Source organism: Gracilinanus agilis, chromosome 3, assembly GCF_016433145.1.
Source record: "Gracilinanus agilis isolate LMUSP501 chromosome 3, AgileGrace, whole genome shotgun sequence".
Lineage (NCBI taxonomy): Eukaryota > Metazoa > Chordata > Mammalia > Didelphimorphia > Didelphidae > Gracilinanus > Gracilinanus agilis.
Window position 1 is genome coordinate 387,275,907 of NC_058132.1, and position 21,414 is coordinate 387,297,320.

Sequence of the window (21,414 nt, forward strand, 5' to 3'; positions counted from 1 at the left end):
ATTTCTGTGTAACTTAGACAAACCTTGGTTAATAGTGGCTCAGACAATATTTGGAATGTTCTCCCTGTCTGCCCATGGCTTCCGCCAATCACATATGCTATTATTTCATGTATTTCATATTCTGCCGTCATGACTGGTAAGCATTTAACCACCTTTTTCTAATATACCTTGCCCATCTCTCAGAAGTTTGTGAGTCAGAGGCAGCTAACTAACTCAGTGGATTGAAAGCAAGTCTAAGATGGAAGGTCCTGAGTCTGAATCTGGCCTCAGACTCTTTCTAACTATGTCACCCTGGGCAAGTCACTGAATCCCTTTGCCTACCTCTTACCACTCTTCTGCCTTAGAACCAACACAGAATATTAATTCTAAGTCTGAAGATAAAGGTTAAAAACAAAAAGAAAAGAAAAGAAGTTTGTGAGTCCTTCATTCCTTTGGTAATTGTCTTCAGGAACATATTGCTTTGAAGGTTCTATGATGCAAGAATTTTATTGTTATACACCATTCTCTTTGTAGTTCAAACTGCAAGATCAACTGAGTAGTAACTTATTTAACATTAGAAAAGGCATTTAGATTGTGTAACACACAAATACTGTAATCTGAAGATGAATCTCATTAATATGCATAGCCTCTTCTTTCCACTTATTTCAGAATAGGTATATGGGTGACACTGTGAAAAAGGGCTGGTCTTGGAGTCAGTTAAGACCTGAGTTCAAATCTGACCTCAGATACTGACTAGTTATGTAACTCTGGACAAGTCGCTTATATGTGTTCGCCTTAGTTTCCTCATCTGTAAAATGAGCTGGAGAACAAAATGGCAAAATACTACAGTATCTTTGCCAAGAAAACTCCTAATGGGGTTATGAAGAAATGGACATGACTGAAACAACTACACAATAATCTCTGAGTAGTTGCCGTAGGATAGGGTTCCTGGTTCTCTCTTCTCTCATTTCTGTCTATATTTCCACAATTCCTTCTTGAGTATATGATAATCTATTTAACTTAATCTTTCCTTCTAGTCTAAGACCTACTTCTTGCTTGGAAATCTCTAATTGTATGGGAGTTGGGCGAGGAACAGGAGAAGAGTTTAAAGAGATGGGAAGGAGAAAAGGGGATCAGTAAGAAAAAAATGCAGGTTTTCCCATAGACCTCTTTAATAACCTTGTAATAGTAAAAAAAACCTATTCAATCAAAACTGAAAGATAAAAAACTATATATATATGTATATATATATATATATATATATATATGAAATTCTATACTATAGCCCCCACCTCTCTACCAAGAAGAAGGACTTGGATTTAATCATCTCTTCTTTGGGACTAAGATTGTTTATCACAATCAATCAGTCTTGTTGCCTTTTAGTGCTGTTTTCACTTATACTATTTTAACCAAGCTGACTATATCCTTGGCTTTATTTACTCTGCCTTCATTCTTACAAGTGTTTATGCCTTTCTTTGAATTCCTCCTATTCATCACTGTTACAGTGTAAGAATATTTCATGGCATTCATATACATAATAAATTCAGCCAGCCTCAATAAGTAGGGAGGACCCCACTTTCTTTGTAATTTTTACACCCACAAAAAGTGTCCTCATAAATATTTTAAGTATAGATGGTACCTTTATTTCTATCTTTGACCTTGCTGGCATATATGACAAGAGCTATTAGTTATGATCCACTAATAACCTTCCTTTTGGTTTGTGGCAAACTTTAGCCTCTGTAGAGATAAATATTAATTTTCAGTTGAACACCTGGCTTATTAACACCCCTTGTCAACCATTCTGTCATTATTCCTAAAGAGAGCACATTACCTTTAATGCATATTGCTCTCAAACACCGTTTGTCAATTGGAAAAGTACTGTAGCTTTATAAAATCTGCCATAGTGCACAAAATGAGGTAAAAGCTTGGTCATTTTGTTATCATAATAGTCATGTTCATTATATTTAAATGTTCAGTTATTGAAGACATCTTTTGATCTTGGTCCTGGTTTTACTAATAGATCACATTTATTTAAGGCTTTAATTATTGCAAAGTACTTTACAGGTATTTTTATAGTTGATATGGAATGCCAGAAATTCTTTATAATAAAAAGGTTCATTAATGACTTGAATATTGAGTTATCAAAAATAAGGTCCCAATGTTTCTAAAAGAATAGATGTCAAAAAGTATAACAAATAAGTCATTTCAGAGTACTGAATTATGGAATAACTGCACGACATCATAAGATGGAATTTAAATTCTAATAACTGAGCCATGGTAAATTGGAGTATCACTTAATTAATTGGTCAACTAGTACTGAAAACTTATAACCTATAAAGATGTTCATTGTGTGACCTTCAACAAAGAGAAGTTCTTGGTTGATAATAAATTTTTCTCTCTATAACTAATGCCACCTGAGTTTTGGCACCAAAATGTTATCTGAATGCCTATTCCCTTCCTTTCTCTCATGGTGCCTAAACAAATTCTAATTATTCAGTTTAAAAATTCTATAAAATATTTTATGAAGCACATAATATCCAAGGGACCTTTTGTCACTAGAGATACAGAAAAAAAAATAAACAAAATAAACCATGCCCTCAAAGGGTTTATGTTCACAGTATAGTGGAATGTGCACTTGGAGTCAGAGTTCCGGGTTCAAATCCCAGCTGTGTTATGTATCTATGTGACAAAATTACCAATTTGAATTTGAGCAAGTTGCTTATGCTCTTCTGTGTTTCTCAGCTGTAAAAGAATGGCTTATCTTATTTTGTTTTTTCTTTTACTACACAATATCCAAAGCCCTTTCCAGCTGTAAATTTATGATATTCTACTATCGTTTGGGTGAGGGGGAGAAAGAGAGCACATAGTCATATAAATACAGAGTGAGCAATTTCAAAAAGTGAGATCACTAGAAATTGAAGGGATTGAGGAACACATAAGGGAAGTAGTGGGGGCAGCTAGGTGGCTCAGTGAACACGAAGTCAGGCCTAGAAATGGAAGTCTTGGGTTCAGATTTAGTCTAAGGCCTTTCCTAGCAGAGTGATCCTGGTCAAGTTTATTTAATCCCTTTGCCCAGCCCTTAACCCTCTTTTGCCTGGGAATGAATACAGAATATTGATTCTAAGATGGAAGGTAAGGGTTTAAAAACAAGTTTGTTACCTCAAACTCAAAGGAAGACAACAATCCTAAAATATTGGAGTCAAAGAGAAAATGCATTCTAATCATGTAGATTACTCTGTATAAATAGTGGAAGTGGGGCAAGGAATGCTGAAGAATAACTACTGTTCTTTGGGGATGGAATATAGAATGTGTGAAGGGGGATAACAAAAAACATAGATGAATGAATTAAATCCATAATATGCTGGGACATAAATGCCCACCAAAGGAATTTGTACCTAAACCTAGAGGCAATAAAGACCTTCCAAAAGTTTTTGAACAGGAAAATGGTGTGGTTAGACCAAGGATTAAGAAGATTATTTTTTGGAAACTATATGGAGGATGAATTAAAGAGAAGAGAAACTCGTGGCAGAGAAAATAATTGGCAGGCTAATCAAATTGTTCAGAAGATGATTAGGACCTCTGTAAAAGTAGTGGCAGTATAAGTACAGAAAAAGAATCAGTTGTGAAAAATATTGTTGAAATAGAATAGACTGGGCTTGTAAAATGATGGGATATAGGAGATTGGGGAAGAAGAAAGAATCAGAGGTGACTTGGACATTATGAATCTTATGGGGTAGAGAAAATAGTGGTACCCTCAGCAGGGGTGTTTAGGTAAGGGGCATCTGACATCTTTTGAAATTAGGTATTTTTAGAGCCTTAGTGTAGTTGTCCATGAACAGAGCAAAGTGAAATACAATAAGGGTGTCATTAGAGTTCCCCTAGAACTCTGTGATGAGATTAGGCAGAAGAGGAGCTTCATTAGTTTGAAAATTTCTTGGAAAAATCTATTGTAGGGCCCAGAATAGACATGGGAATCTTCCTTCTGCCCCACAGTAAACATTACCAGGAATATATATGGTGTTCAAGGAAGATTAGCACCTCTGATGTGAGGGCTTGCTGGGCCCTTTTCAGAGCCGCTCATCTAACTTAGGTGCCCACCGATCACTCAAACCTCGCCTGTAGCTTCAGGAAACTAATAGTGGCTTCACCTTGGTAAACCATCTCTGACGATGGGCTATACCGATGGGCCACAAATCATTCAGGATGTTGAAGTCTACTCCTAGCCGAATGGGCTGATGAGAACAATTTATTTAGAGCTTGGTAAGACATGGAAGACAGCAAGGTCATCCACCGCACACCAGGCCATAAATAGTTGTTCTGACTTTTGTCTTGCCACTGGACTTCCATAGCTCTGGGAGAAAGAGTGAGGCTAAAGACTCCATGCAACTCAGCCTCACTTAAAGCCATATCATGCACAAGCCAAGACATCACCTCATAATGCCACTGGTTCTTTTTGAAAATGAGGGACAAAAAAGCAACAGTAAACATAACTAACCATATCTGGGGAATTCTCTATAACTCCTATCCTTAAAAAGAAAACTCTTGTTTGAAGTTAATGTACATAGTATTCTAGCAATATAGTCTATTTTTTAGGTGAGGTATACAAACTAAATCTAGGGCATTTGTTGTCTTCTGAAAATTATAATTTAATTTCATACATTATCCTACAAAGACCACTTTTTTATTTGAGTTAGAGCACATCAGCCAAACAACATTAAACTCACTCCCTTAACTGATTTGTGCAAATGTGAATTTCTTGTCATCATCTATAATGATCTAAAATTTCCAACAGGGTTCTAATAATTTCCATAGAATCTCCACTCTATAAAAAGTGCCAATAGCACAAAAAATTTAGCTTGTAGGAACAATTAACCATTTTATTTTGTTTTCTCACCATTTATTCATGCCAATAATTTAAACATTATATGAACATACATAGTTGAAATTTAACTATTGACTTTTAACAGTTCAAAGAAATGCTCTATCATTTTTCAGAACGAGACCTTATTTGGAGGACTTTTGTTCTTTCTAACAATTTGTAGTAACCCAGGATGAAAACACTGTAGTGATATCTACTTCCCAACTGGACAACTGGTACCTATGGAGATGTATAGGTGACAGAGTTTCATAGGCTTCTAGAGCTGAAAAGATCTTTAAAGATCATCTAGTTCAAAATCTTGATTTTATAAATGCCTTGAAAATTCTTTAGGAACAAAGTATTGATTCTTTTTTGTTCCCTGTAGAGACAGTTAAGTGAATGAAATAATGGTTCCCATCCACATACTTCTGTTATTTAACAACTTGATATAAAAGTAAATGAGTTAGGTCTGCATCTGGGAGCAGAGAATCAAAAATGCATCCTTCCGTTTTTATTTTTACATAAGTTATCACAAGGCAAATGGTGACTCATTGCTTACTTCTTGAGAAAACTGTTTGTTGTTCAGTCATTTTCAGTCTGACTCTTCATGACTCTGAGACTTCCTTGGCAAAGATACTTCAGTGGTTTGCCATTTCTTTCTCTAACTCATTCTACAGAAGAGGAAACTAAGACAAACAGGAGTTTTTAAGAGATAATTCCTTGATAAGATACTAATTCAGGATGACACTTTCAATAGAACTTCTTTACAATAGCTAAGTGACATAATGGTTAGAATACTAGACTTAGAGTCAAGGGGATCAAAGTTCAAATTCTGCTTCATATACTAGCTATGTGATTCTGGCTAATCTCATAACTTCTTAATTTTCTCATTTTGTAAAAAGGGAGTTAGCTTCTGTCTCTCAGAGTTGTTGAAGGGATCAAATGAGATAGGATTGGTAAGAAGTTACATTTCTGTTATTTCAATTATCATGAATGATAGTATTTTTCAAGTGTGAAAGCATAAATATTTTATTTTCTTTTATATGGAAATAATATATGTGCAATATAATAACACGTAAGTTTTGTTATAAATTATAATAAATAGTCTTAAAGACTTGTCTAGGACACTTGGTATTCTAGGGTGAGGGCTGAACTCTTTTCAGGGCTGCTCATCCACCTTTAGTGTCCACCTGGCACCCAACTCTCACCTGTGGCTCCGAGATGCCATAGCATGCATAGTGACCACACTCCAATAAACCATCTCAGTAATTGAGCTAAAGCAGGTTGAGGGTAATCAATAGGCCTCAGAACTGTTGCTAAGTTAGGGGAATGCACATGAAGATTTCTCCTGATGGATTGAACAGATGAGAACAATTTTTTCCAACAGCCATAAAGGAGGTTGAAGCAGGTACTATGGAGTGTTCAGAGCTTGTTCAGACATGGAAGACACTAAAGTCACCCACTGTGTGCTGGGCCATCATCAGCTGGCCTGATTTTTGCCTTGCCACTGGACTTATATGATTCTGGAAGAGAGAGTGAGGCTGATGACCTTGTGCAACTTGAATCCAAGACCTGATGCCATTGGTCTTCTTCAAAAATGAAGGAAGAGGGGGCAGCTGGGTAGCTCAGTGGATTGAGAGCCAGGCCTAGAGACGGGAGGTCCTAGGTTCAAATCCGGCCTCAGACACTTCCCAGCTGTGTGACCCTGGGCAAGTCACTTAACCCCATCGCCTACCCTTACCACTCTTCCACTTATAAGTCAATACACAGAAGTTAAGGGTTTAAAATTAAAAAAAAAATGAAGGAAGAACCACAACTACAATAAGGAAACAAAAGAGGCCAATAAAGCTGTCCATGTTCACATGGCCAGGGGGTGTCAGAGAAAGAACTTTAATCCAGAGCTTTCTTATCTCCTAGGCCAGCTCTATATCCATATCACCTTGACATTTTATGCTCTCAGGCAAAATATGTTGAATATGCATCAGCTAGTCAATAATTGAGACAGGTGGTGCCATAGTGCACAGAGTGCTGGACCTGAAGACAGGAAGATTCATATTCCTGAGTTCACGTCTGGCCTCAGATACTTACTGGGCAAGCCATTTATCCTTGTTTATCTCAGTTTCTTCATCTGGAAAATGGGCTAGAGAAGGAAACAGCAAAGCTTTCCAATATCTTTGCCAAGAAAACTCCAATCGAGGTCATAAAGAGTCAGAAACAAGTAAACAAGGGCTATAGACCTGAAGCATTATATAAAGAATATAAGAATCAAAAGGTTGGATCTTTATAGTTGCTTCCAACTCTCAATGGAGCAACTAAGTGACAAAGTGAACAAAATGTTTTGCCTGGATTTTTTTCTTAATATATTTTTGTTTAGTTAAATATGTCCCAATTACATGTAAAGTTTTTTTTAACAATCATTGTTTAAGATTTCAAAATCCAAATTCTATCATTCCATCCTGTCCCTCCCCCCTTCTTTGAGAAAGCAAATAGTTTAATATTGATTATACACGTGAAATCATACAAAATATATTTCCATGCCAAAAAGAAAGTTTCAAAAAAAAAGTATTCTTCATTCTTCATTTAGAGTTCATCCCTTCTCTCTCTGAAGTGGATAGCATTTTTTGTCATGAAGTCCTTTGAAATTTTCTTGCATCTTGTCTTAATTAGAGTAGCAGAGTCTTTGACAGTAGATCATCCTTACAGTATTGCTGTTGCTCTGTGCAGTGTCCTCCTGGTTCTGCTCTCTTCACTCTGCATCAGTTCACTTAAGTCTTCCTAGGGTTTTCCAAAATCATCCCTTTCATCTTTTCTTATATCTCAATAGTATTCCATTACAATCACACAACACAACTTGTTCAGCCATTCTCCAGTTTTCAAATCTGACCTCAATACCTATCAGCTGTGTAACACTGAGCAAGTCTGTTTGCCTCAGTTTCCTCTTCTGTAAATTGAGCTGGAGAAGAAAATGGCAAACCACTATAGAATCTTGTCAAGAAAACCCCAAATAGGGTCACAAAGAAGCATGACTATAAGATAATATAGTTCAATAGTTATTGCCATTGTGGTATTTTGATGCTTCCAATCTAAGAGTTTCAATAAATGGAACTTGTTTGAGCAGTGTCAATAATTTTGTATCAAAAGGTAGATGATGGCAATCATTTTATTAGTGTGACTTTCCTTCTATGTTTCTATGTGTACATATACAGACCTTACTGAATTAGGTATTAGCATTGTATTTATTATTCAATCTCAAAATGATCAAAGTCTTTTCTTTTAGCTTGTCCAACAAATTAAATATTTGAAAATAACATATTTTCATTATTTCTCTGTAACAGGCAATTTGGCTAATCTAACCTGCCGAGCATTCTTTGGATACAGTGGAGATGTCAGTCCTTTAATTTACTGGATGAAAGGAGAGAAGTTTATTGAAGATCTTGATGAAAACCGGGTGTGGGAAAGTGACATTAGGTAAAACATATGTCGTTGGCAGTGTTTTATTTTTCTTTTACTGTATCAAAAGAAGTTACTTAGATAGCAATCCTGAATAAAGAGCATTTTTTTTATTGCTACACTGACAATAAAAATCCTTTAACACTGAGTGACAGAGAAGTTGTTAAGTGACTGACTGATGAAATGCAAAACAAAAACACCAATTGAGAAGTTACAGGAAATAAACATGTCAAGAAATAGTTTTCACTAAGGAATACTGTATTGTTCAAGAGATCAAAGTATAATAAAAATATGGAAATTGTGACAGCATAGTTTTCCTAAATATTCTCAATAATAAAAAAGGAAAAACATTATCTTGCTACTAGATGAAGAACAATATAACATTCCTATCTTTTCTCATATATTTCTTATACATTCTAATCACCTAGTAAACTAAAAAGCATTTGAGGAAAGTGCAAAAGTACTGGGCTGCCAAATATATTCCTTATATGAAAGTCTTCCTTATTTTGACTTTGATGTACAAATATTTATGCGGTGAACATGATAAAGAGGAATAAATTCACACAAACAATCAAGGTTAGAGAAAGAAACTGAAATCCCTGCATTTCCTTCTTCTGCCTTCAAGGTCTGACAGTATTACTCACTAAAATTATGCTTCATTACAGCTACTGACTCTTAAGCACAATTTAAATGTACAAGGTTATACTAGCCACAATGAATGCCTTATGACAGAATCCAATCCATGTATAAAATTCTGAACTTTATCTTCATCTGAAGATCACATTATAGGTCAGAGAAGCAATTTTAGTATTTTCTGTTTGTCTTCTTCAACATGAAAACTGATAAAGGTAACAGAAAAATATATTCTTCAAAAGAAGATAGAGGCGTGCATTCATTGGAGATTATTCTAATCAGGTTTCTCTTCCTTGGGCAGTGGCAAGATGGAAGCAGGTATATCTCACCCTGGTGTACTCTAACTTTATCATGCAGAACCCAGACCAAGTGTGCTATGAAATGTGGAATGCGGTTGAGCAATATTTCTTATTTAAAGCTTTGCTATTGTCTTTCACCCAGAGACTTTGAACTTCAAAAGTTTAAAAGGAGCCATAAACCTCTTTACAATGGTTTTTGTTTGTTTGTTTTGTGTGTTCAGGGAAGACTCTAAGGAGTCTTTGCATTTTCTGTCTTAATTTGGAAAATGTGTACATATGTGAAGGTGGGGATTGGAAATTCAAGAGGAAGAGAGGAAGAGACAGCTGGAGGGTCATTAGAGAAGGTAGCAGCAGTTTAAGGAAATATCACCTCATTTGCTGCATATAATGCTAACCTCGTTAGCAGTTAGTTGGGGGAACTTTTTACCATTCATTTCAAATGTCAGAATTAACCATTTTATCAGAACATTCAGCCTTGAGGTTAATAATTTCACGTTTCTTTAAAAATTGGCAATTACATTTTATCATTAAAAAAAATGCCAGACTAGTGGGCTCAACTGAAATGTCACAATATCACAGAAATGTGTTTTTTGACATAAACCGAGAAATAGCTTTACCGCCTAGGATATCATAATTTTTCACCCTCTTAGACAACACCATAATCTACTTGCTATGGAAAACAATGTATAAACTTTTCTTCAAGGTGTCCTTCACCTCTCTTTTTACACCATGTGAGCTGTCCTTCTCAGGAATATAATTAGCTGCAACTGTCATTTGCATCCACCTAGAGAAGAATTCTCATTAGGAATGAAGAACAAAGAGGCATGATGTAATTTAATTAAGATCACATCAATCCATAGCCAAATTTGAAAGATCAAAATGTAGATTATGAGTAGTATGTTTATATCAGAAAATCAGAATCATGTAATAATCTAACAATTTATATGCTTGCGTATATGTGTGTGTTATTCAGGATTCTTAAGGAACATCTTGGGGAGCAAGAAGTTTCCATCTCATTAATTGTTGACTCTGTAGAAGAAGGGGATTTGGGAAATTATTCATGTTATGTTGAAAATGGAAATGGACGCAGGCATGCCAGTGTTCTTCTTCATAAACGAGGTAAAGATGACCGTTTCTTCCTAGGTGTTATATTTTTAAAAGACTCTATTCTGATCATGACTGTTCAAAAAGATGAGATATTAAAAAAAAGTGGTTGCTATTTTCTCAACAAAGCTACAGTTAAAGTAACATACTAGCATTGCTATAAGGATTGTCAGCTTTTTTGAAAATATACAAGCAAATAAAATTACAATAATTTTAGTGCTAACTTAATGCTAACTTTTTATGTCACCTTCATTTCCTCTCATCACAACCCCACCAGTTACAAACTCCTTCTCATAATAAAACCATTTAAGTAAAACCCCTAGGCACAGAATCTCTCAGCTGAGAAAAGGGAGGTTTGTTTCCATATCATTCTCCATAGCTGAGATTGTTCATTATAATTCCATTAGTTTGGCTAATTGGCTGTTCTAATAACTACTACTTTAGCAATTGCACATATTATCCTCCTAGTTATATTTACTTCATTCTGCATAGGTTCTTGTAAGTCTTTCAAAGTTTTTTTTTTTCTGAATTCCTCACATTTGTCATTTCTTATGGTACAGTAATATTCCATGTCTTTCATATGCCATATTTCATATTTCTATTTCCTTCTGTTTTTTTCCAAAATGGTTACTGTTGAGACTAATCTTTTTTAAATTTCAAATTTATAATAAAAGCTAAAATAGATAACAATTTAATGTTTATAAAAATATCATAAAATATTAGCTCATTTGATTCTTATAAAACATTGGATGTTAGGGTTTTGGTTTTTTTAATCTACATTTTATAGCTATGGAAAATGAGACAGAGAGAAATTACTTGACTCACACAGGGTCATATAGCTAGTGTCTAAGGCTGGATTTGAACTCGTCTTCCTAAATCTAGGGCCAGTGCTCTATCCATTGTATCACTGAGGGTTTTTAATTGCTTTTAAGAAAAAATCTTTGAATATTTCTGAAAAATAGGAAATGTAAGATGCTAGCCATTATTGCTAGTTGGTAGTGAAACTTACTAATGAACTAAAAAATGACATAATGACATGTTTTTCAAACTCTATAAAGTACCTAATAGGTAGCTTTCTGGCATTAAAAAAGGTATATCATAATATTTTCTTGCTTAAAATGCATATAAATAGTTTCAAAGCCTACTATTTGATTCAATTTTCTTTGTAGTTGGAAAAACATATTTTATGACTTTATTAGCATTATAGAAATAATGGATTTCTAAATAATATTACCAGAAGAATTTTGGAACAAATCACTGTTATCATCAAGATAATAACAGTATTTTGAAACATTAACAGGCTAGAGGTGAAATAGATACTTAGACCAGAAGCAAGATACCTTGGGATTTAGATCTGTCTCTTCCACTTTTGTGACCTTGGGCAAATTACCAAACCTTTCTTGGCTTTCATTTCTTACATATAAAATGGTAGAATTTAAAAAGGAGAGACTTTTAAAGATGCAATAGAGATTACATAATATTTTGTTTATATTAGGCACTTTGGGGAGGAGTAGGAAAAAGGCACAAATTAATTGGTGCTTTCACTAACTTACTACAAAGTAAATTTCCCTACCTCACCTCTCTCTATCTATTTCTGTCTCTTTCTTTCTCTATGTCTCTGTCTGTCTGTCTGTCTGTCTGTCTCTCTCTCTCTCTCTCTCTCTCACACACACACACACACACACACATACACACACACACACACCTTTCATTTCATTGTTATAAGAAATCTTGATGAAAAAAACTCCCTATATCGACACTTTTAATTGACTTGAAATTTAGGGTCTTTGATTTGAAAGGGACACTGAAGGGTTAAGTGACTCACCCATGATGACATAGCCCATCTCCTTTGTCAGTAACAGAACTTCAAGCCAAATTTAGATTATGTAAAGTAAAACTTTCTATCCACTCTAACACACTGTCATTTGCAACCACCAAGACAAAAATTTTCATTACAGGCAATAAAGAAAGGGCATAATATAACCTAATTAAGATCACATCAATCCATAGTTAATTTGGACATAAAATGTTGTGGATGAGCAGTGTTATCATATATGCCTCTTCCATGCAGAATACATTTAAAAACTAAGGGAGACGATTCACCTGCCAAAGTTATGTGTGAACTTAAAATGTAAAGACATCTATTTTCAGGCAAGACTGGAGTGGGAACATATTTTGCTGGCATCTACGTGTTTGTGATGATGGTTTTCCAGATCCTTTTCTTTCTGTTGTCCTTTTGGTTCAATGAGGGGGAGCAGTAGGAGGTACATTACAAATTTCTTGTAAAATAAATTAATTTGCTAAAAAATAAAACTTAAAAAGAAAGAAAAGAAAAGCAGAAAAGTAAAATTCTATGCATGTTAATCAGTGAATTATTCTTTTCTAGACAAATGAGATAAATGATAAAGTCAGATCTTTAAAAAATACCCTCTATTGGCCTGGCTACTGGGAATTTATGGTAGAGATACAGAGTGATGGTAGAGATACAGAAGCAGGTGAACTGTTTACTGTAGAGATCCTTGAAAAGGAGTTTTGTGGGATAGCTATATTACTTGTGTGTTCCTTCAGTGTATAGCCATTGAAGAAAGTGGATCATTGTCACATAGATTCCTGATTATGCCAGGGATTACCATAGTAACATGCATATATGTACATATGTTCAGGTATTTCAGTTACATCTGACTCTGCATGACCTAATTTGGGTTTGTTGGTTTTTTTGGCCAAAATACTGGAATGATTTGCCACTTCTTTCTCCAGATCATTTTATATTGGAGGAAAATGAGGCAAACAGGGTTAAGTAACTTGCCCATGATCACAGAGCTAGCAAGTGTCTGAGACCAGATTAGAACATAGAAAGTTGTCTTCTTGACTTCATGCCTAGCACTCTCTCAGTTGCCCTCCAAAGTAGCATATTTATCCCTGATGCTTTTTTAAAGGTGTTAAAAATTTCTGTGATTTATAGCTTAAAGTCATAACTCTTTCCTTGAGAAAGGCATTGAGAAAATCTAGATTATGTATTTTATAATGAGAAAATTCATTACAAAATTTAATAAGTTGCATATTCACATAATTCTTTGTCCTTCACACAAAATAGATTTACCTTAGTGTCACATATCCTCTCTGATACAGTTTTGTGAAATAGTATTCAAATTGATTTTATGCTAGCAAACATTTGCTTCTTTTGCAATAATTAAGGTCTCAAAAATCCAGAAGAGGCATTGCAAGATTACTTGTTCCAATAGTCTACCTTAAGGAAGAACTGCACTTAACCTTCAAGACATATTTTTACCTTATTTTTAAAGACCACCTGGAAATTATTTATTAATTAAAGAGTCTATCCATTGGGTGATATTATAAATCTAATGCTTTATGATATCAACCATGTACTAGATATTATGTAAATACAAATAATATTTCCAGAAAGAGCCTAAACAAGTTAAGTATTTTATGAAGTGTATAAAGTGTTCATAAATAAATGAAAGAACACAAGGGCATAGACTGCATTTTCCTCACCCTTCATTAGTGAATGAAATGGATGAACAAGGACAAAATTTCTTTCGTTAAATAAAGAGTTGACTAAAAACACTGTCTGAAAAGGAGATTTACACTTATGGGACATGGCTTACCGTTATAAAGATATGACAGATTCCTGATTGGAGACAGAGTATACAGAACAAAGGCTCATATAGATATATTTACCAGACGTCTTGCAAATCAAATGTAAGTTACTTTAAAAAGGATATGGAAGAGATAAGACTGCTTATGTGTATTTTCTAAGACAAATGCTATAAAGAATGTCCATAAAGAAGGAAGAAAATAGGAGATGCAGTGTTACATGAGGAAAAATTCAAAAAAAGAGTCAGTGGTAAAACTTATGACTTCGAAGGTCCCTATAACAATGCCTAAAAACAACAGAACAAGAATTAGAAAACTTAATGCAAGGAGTCAAATTTGACCTTGGTGGAATAAAATCCGTGACTAGAGCATAGTTCTATGTGGCTTTACTGTATCCAAAAAAGGTGGAGTAGATAAGAGGGAATAAGATAGGCACTGTTTTTAAGAAGGTGTAATCATGCAAGAAAATCCAAGAACTTTGAATTTAGGTTAAGATCAAAAAGGAGAAACAGAAATAATTTTTCCATTAATATTTACTATAATCCTTTTATTTTAAAAAAGAGTTGTAATTGGGAAACAAAAAGCAATCCTGGCACACAATCATAGTACAGTAGTGATAGAGAACAGGTGTCCCATCTGTCCATTTCTACCATGTTCAACATTTACCTCCCCCTATCCTCATATTCTCTGTTGAGAAGAGTGTTTCACCATCTATTTTGTCTTCTCTTCAGAACTTCTTCATATCTTTAAATCAAGCCTTGATTTGTAGTATTTGCCAATTTTTGAGCTTTAAATGCTCACACTGATAATTCAACAATTGGCTCTCACTAGCCATTTTAAGCTGACTCCAACTCATCTCTGAATTATATTCTACTTAAAAGGTTCTCAAAGTGTAGTCCATGAGATCCTTTCTAAAGGACCTTTATATCAAAACTGTTTTCCCAATAATACTAAGATATCATAATTTCTAATATGGTAAATATTAATACATGTAACCAACATGAACTCTTTGAGCGAGTCATTAATAACTTTTGAGTGGTAAGGGGCCCTGAGACCAAAAAGTTTGAGGACCACCAACCTTTATAGGAAAATTTGTTAGTTATCTGCTTTTCCCTTTCATTCTGTATCCAAATTATTCTCATCCAACTTACCTCTCCCTGTAGCACCAGGACAAAAATGTTTTGTTCTTGGTCTCAGCCTTCATACCTATAAGTTCTTGATCTGATATAAAGGGTTTACATGGCATTAAACTTCTTTATTATTTCTGGTGATTTCCATACATGTTATCCAAATTCCTTGCCTGCATTTTTAATACAGGCAAACCTTTATTATTGAAAATTTTGCTTTATTATGATCTGCAGATATTATGCTTTTTACAAATTGAAGGCTTATAGCAATCCTGTGTCAAAGAAATCTTTTTTTCCAACCACATGAGTTCACATCATGGCTGTGTCACATTTTGGTAATTTTCACAGTATTTCAAATTTTATTATTATATCTGTTTTGGTGATCTGTGATCTTTATGTTACCATTTTAATTGTTTTGGGTGAGCTTAATATATAAATATTGTTTGTGTCCTGACTGCTCCAACCACTTAGCTCCCCAGGCTCTGCCTCTTTCTCTAGGTTGCCCTATTTTGCTATGACCCCACAATATTGCAATTAGGCCAGATAACCCTACAAAGGCCTCTAAGTGTTTAAGTGGAAGGAAAAGTCACTCTAAATCAAAAAACCAAAATGATTAAACTTAGTGAGGAAGGCTTGTCAAAACCTTAGATAGGCAGAAAACTAAGCCACCTGATCAGTTAGCAGCCATCAACTTCAAACCAAGACTCTCCACCAGCAAAAAGATTAGAACTTGATGAAGGCTCATCTGATGGTTAGCATTTTTAGCAAGAAAGAATTTTTAATTAAGGTACATACATTTTAAACACATAATAATATTATATACTTAATAAACTTCAATATAGTATGAGCACAGCATTTATAACCAGTGGGAAACAAAAAAATGAATGTGGTTTACTTTATTGTGTTATTTGATTTATTTTGGTGGTCTAGAACAGAACTTGCAATATCTCCTACATATGCCAATATCCCATTTTCCGTCTGTTGATAGTGCAGACAACTCCCATTAGGATAATAAACCAAACTGATCTTTTAAGCCTTATCTACCCACTTTGACTTCTGAACTACTATCTGATCTTTGGTTCCAATGTTTCTCACCCAGTAAGAGACTCTTAAATCTATTCTCTTCCCTTGCACACAAGCCTAGACTACGCTCATGGCGGCTATGCCCATATATGACCTTCCTTGTCTTGCTTTAGCTTTCCTAACCAAGGTTCCCCACCTCTGTGCACATTATGCATGTTGCCCATGGGCTAGAGCTAAGAGGATTTATATTTGGGTTTCTCTGCCATAAATAAGTAATATATGTGAGTATTGTAGGAAGTAGTGATGACTTTTAAATAAATCAATTTCTATTCTATACTTTCTCAACTTAGATTTAGAGATAGGAAATAAGTTTTAGGTATGGGAAATGTGTGAAAAATTGTGGTCATGCCTAAAAATAAGAGAGGTTTTCATAAAGCAAAAATGGACAGGGAATAACAATGAATATAATTTGTAATGTCACCATTTTATTTGAGTTAAATGAAAATTAAAGTCCTTCCTCCAGGGAATTGTGTTTCTTGGCCAGTCTGGTTACTTTGTAACTGTCCTATTAACTGGTATTCTAGCATTCTAGTTCAAAGTCAGTACATTTAGATTTATTGATTACACGAGGACAGTAAGTCATTCTTCGTGGAAGTGATTTTGCAAACTGGCAAAGCCTTCATCCCAAGGAATAAGCAGTAGTTAACAATGATCAACAACCAGGTTTTCTCCATTCCCCCTCAAATCCAAATTACTTCTTTCTTTCCTAACAATGTAATCGATAGATACTAGGCTTAGTCAATAAATTCCCTGGCCCACAGAATATCTTTAGTAATGTAATTAACACAGAGATCATTTAGGATACCTTATTTTAAAGCCTGAGTGATTTTAAAACCATTTACTGTACTGCATCATCTTCCCTTTGCCTCTCCTATTTTCTTAGTACTTTTATTCACTGAAGTTGGTAAAGTAAGATTGTGGAATTATTTCTAGAATCACTAAGGTCTAGAATTTTGGAGCACTTTTAGCCAGACATTTGAAAATATTCAATGATTAAACCTTACATAGGTAGGTAAATGATAATGTTTCCTTATAGATTTTTCTTTTAAATTTGTGGGTAAGGGCGTGTGTGAAGGTCCAAACCTATGATTTCATCAATCAGAGGTTTTCTCAATATAGAAATGCATACTACTGATGCAGATCAACAAACCCTCTCTAATACATTCTAATTCTAAGAAACTCATCTGGCCAAATAAGAAATTACTCTCCTTCCCTCTTTTCTGCCTTCCTCCCTACCTTCCTTCTTTCTTTCCTGCCATTCTACTTTCCTGAATTCTTGCCATTTCTCATTTATGAAATTCTCAGGTACCTCCTCCTGCATGAAGCCTTTACAGGTTTCCCAAGATATTACTCTCCTCACCTAAGCACAATTTGCTTATTTTCTTACAGAAACAAAGATGAACAACTTGTATATATCTTGGAGTCTTAGGGAGATGTTTTGGAGTCCTGAAAGATTAAGGGACTTGCTCTTTGCTCTAGCAAGCATAAATCCGAGTAAGCCCTTGAACTCAGAACCTTCTGAATCTCAGGAGGGTTCTTCATACACTGAAATACTTGGCCTTTTCTGGCAAGTAATCAACTCTTCAAAATAACTATAGAAAGAGAAGTTATCTCCTACAGTACTACACATAATAGCTTATGACAATATGCTTCAATGGAGACATTTAAAATGGGAACTTTAATCATGTTTATGCAGCAAAACAATGAAATCAGCAGGATTATGCTAACTGGCAAGGCAAAATGGGGTAGTACATAGAGCACTAAACTTGGAATTAGAGTCTTCCTTCAAATTTCAGCTGATTTGCTTTTTTAATTGTGAAAACCTGGGAAAGTTTTTGCTTCTTCCTCTATTTCTTCCTTCTTTCCTTCCTGCCTTTTCACCATTCCTCCTCTATGAAATACTCAGGTGTTTCCTCTCATAAGTAGCCTTTCCAAATTCTCTAAGATATTAGTGTCTCATCACCTAATAAAATCACTTTTGCATTTACTTCTTGGCAAACATGTTGTATTGTTCTAGTAGACTGTAAGTTACTTAAGAAAAAGGACTTCTGTATTTTTATCTCTGATATTTAGAACAATGACTGGTATAGAATGTTTAATATTTGACTATTTGCCTGACTTTGTGAGCTCTAAGTTCTCTTCCCGCTCCAAAAATCAAACTATAGAGCAAATTTTGCAGCTTTCATGAATCTATGAACAGATATGTTAGATTATGTCCATTGTATATATTTCTTCTCAATCTCCTTTGCTATCTCCATTCAAACTTCTACTGTGTATTCTCTTGTCTTCTCCCTCTCTCTAACTCACTTGCTGAGCTCATCATCTACAGTGGTTTCAATTACCTCTTTGCTTTAGTTAGAGGTGCTACTCTCTTACATTCTACTGCCTTTCACATATCCTAAAAGTTAACACCATTAGCCAACATCCTATGCACTACACAGAACATTCCTTCACCCATAACTGCCTTTGCACTGGCTGCCTCCACCACAGAATGTCTGCAATATTCTCCCTCTTTACTTCTACCTCTTAGTTTCTCTGTATTCAAGTCAGCAGAGAGGATTTATTATTTTTTTATTTTGAATTATTTCTATTCCTGAGTCCTGAATTGAGGCTCAGACTCTCTTAGACTCATGTCCCTCACTTCTTTATTCCTATGAAATTCAGAGAATACACCATCTTGGAAAATCTCCAATCCTAGGCAGGATGGAGACCTGCTCCTTCTTTATATGTAACAAGAACTCTTTCTAAGGCCTTTGGAAACATTACTAAATATATCATCCAAAATTGATGGTGACCAGGTCCCCAACAAGAGAAAGAGCCACTGAAACAACTTATATTTCTCTAGCCAAAGATTTCTAGAGGAAGCTGAGCTTTATGAGCTCCTTGACATTCAGTTTCTTAATAAGCCAAAGTGCATGTCACCCACATTTTTCTAGCTAGTGAACTTTGACCCATTTGAAATTAGGATATGTTGATATTTTCTTTATCTGGATAAAGATCTACCTTTTCTATGATGAAGGAATGAGAGAGGAGTTAAGGTTTCAAAGTCCACCTCCTCTTTCAAAAAATATCTCCCAATGGGGACCATCAGCAGAGATCCAAAGGTCAAACTGTCCAGCCGTTTAGAAAGAGGATATACCTACCTATTTAAACAAGTCTCACAGAAAGTCTTTCACTTAAGGAAGAGGCAGGTGAAAGATTGTCTTTATTAGCTGACTGAATGTATCTATTAATAAACAATATTATTCTCAGGGAAATGGTCTCATGGTTTTTATTGGTTAAAATACCAGGTACACAGCTCCAAAGGCACCTTTTGCCAGAAGTCTTGCTTTTGTGTGTCTCCAGGAGAATATAGGTTCCTTTTAAAAGGACTTCTGTATTTTTATCTCCAACATTTTGCAGGATTACTGGTATATAGTGAATGTTTAACATTTGACTGTTTGCCTAATTACTTGAGCTCTAAGGTCTCTTCCAGCACAAAATATTAACTTATAGAGCAAATGTGGCTGCTATGAGTTAGGTGGAGGGGCTGTCTTCCCAGGCCTGTGAAGACTTCCCCCTGGCAGAATGGACAGATGATAACAATGTGTTCTAATAGCCATGGAGAGAGCTAAAGCAAGAGCTCTGGAGCACTAGAACTTGATTAGATATTAAACACTAAGGTTATCTACTCTACTCCATGCCATTGCCAGTCATCCTGACTTTTGTTCTGTCACTTGACTGGGATGACACTGGTAGGGAGAGGATAAGAACTTTCTGCAACTCTGCCTCACTTAACCCTAGGCCATGAACAAGTCAAGACATTATCCCATGATATCATTGGTCTTCTGGAAAATGAAAGACACACAATCTGTTCATCTGTAAACCCCTTGAGAAAGACACTTTTTTTTTGCTTTATTTACTTTTCTTTGTACTCTTAAAACTCAATAAAGTGCCTGACACATAATAAGGACTTAAAAAAGATTGACTCATTTTTCCTGTTGATTCAAATACTGTTTTACTTTAAAGGATCCATTATGGAATGTCCGGGTCCAGCCGGACACAACCGAGGGGTCCGGGGAAACGGCAACCTAAAAACCCATAGGGAAAGAAGAGGGGAGACCTCGCGTGCAAGACAGAGAATCGTTTAGATGGATACAAGGCTCGTTTATTGCAGATCTATGACAAGAATATATAGGCTGAGGGCAGAAGGGGGTCGGCAGATACTAAGGGGGAAAGGAACGCGGAAAAGGAGCATAGAAAATCTCTGGTGGCGTCTTACTGTCTCCAAGCATGGCTGGGCCTATGATCAATATCTTATCTTAGAAGAGTGAATGATATCTATTCTTAGAAGAGTGACTATCTTATCTTAAAGTCTTGGTCCCTAACAATGGAAAGCTTACTATTCTCTAATACCCCCCAAAAGCTCATTGAGAGATGGCTTATAAAATATTTGTTTTGCAAGGGAACTTAGAGAATTCAACCCTTTCTTTGGACAGATGAGGAAACCATGGCCTCAAGGAAGGAAATGACTCATCCAAAATTATCTAAAATTCAAACATTGCTCAAACATCATAAACACAACATTTCTAAAATGGAATTCATTATATTTTCCCCAAAACCCATCTCTCTTCCAAACTTCCTATTTCTATACAAAACATCACCATCTTTCCAGTGTCCCACATTTCTAACTTCAGTGTTTTCCTCAATTTTCCCCTCTGCTGCCCCATATATATATATATATATATATATATGTATACATACATATATATATATATATAAAATCTCCATAATATTTTCCAAATCCAACCCTTTCTCATGTAGTCATCATCCTAGGTCAGGCCCTCCTCCTTTGCCTAGAAAATAACAAAATCCTCCTAATAGACTCCCTGATTTAAGTCTCTCCCTGAACTGATGTATCCTCCACAGAAATGCCCAAATACATTTTCTGAATTTCAGATCTGACTGTATCCCTCTCCAGCTCCTATGTCCTTTAGGATCCAGTTTATATACTCCTCTGTTTGATTAAAGCTCTTCACAATCTTGCTTGAACCTACCTTTCTTGCCTCATTAGATATTGTTTGTTGTTCAAACTAGTTTCAGTATGATCCCCTTACACAGCCCTATATCCCTATATCAATGGCTTTTTTTTATTTTTTATTTTTTTATTAGACATTTATTAATATTCGTTTTTAATCTGTTTACATACTTTATGCCCCTACTTTCCCCTTCACCCCCCGCTCTCCCCCCACCCATGGCCAACGCACATTTCCACTGGTTGTAACAT

At 35.2% G+C, this 21,414-nt stretch overlaps 1 protein-coding gene across 1 annotated transcript in view; it reads left to right on the forward strand.

Moving 5' to 3' along the window:
* Positions 1–21,414, forward strand: part of IL1RAPL1 (interleukin 1 receptor accessory protein like 1) — a 906,599-nt gene that overhangs the window by 830,216 nt on the left and 54,969 nt on the right. Inside the window, exons 6-7 of the mRNA XM_044669211.1 lie at positions 8,173–8,305; positions 10,193–10,338. Coding sequence (XP_044525146.1) covers positions 8,173–8,305; positions 10,193–10,338 — 279 coding nt within the window. The remainder of the gene's footprint in view (positions 1–8,172; positions 8,306–10,192; positions 10,339–21,414) is intronic.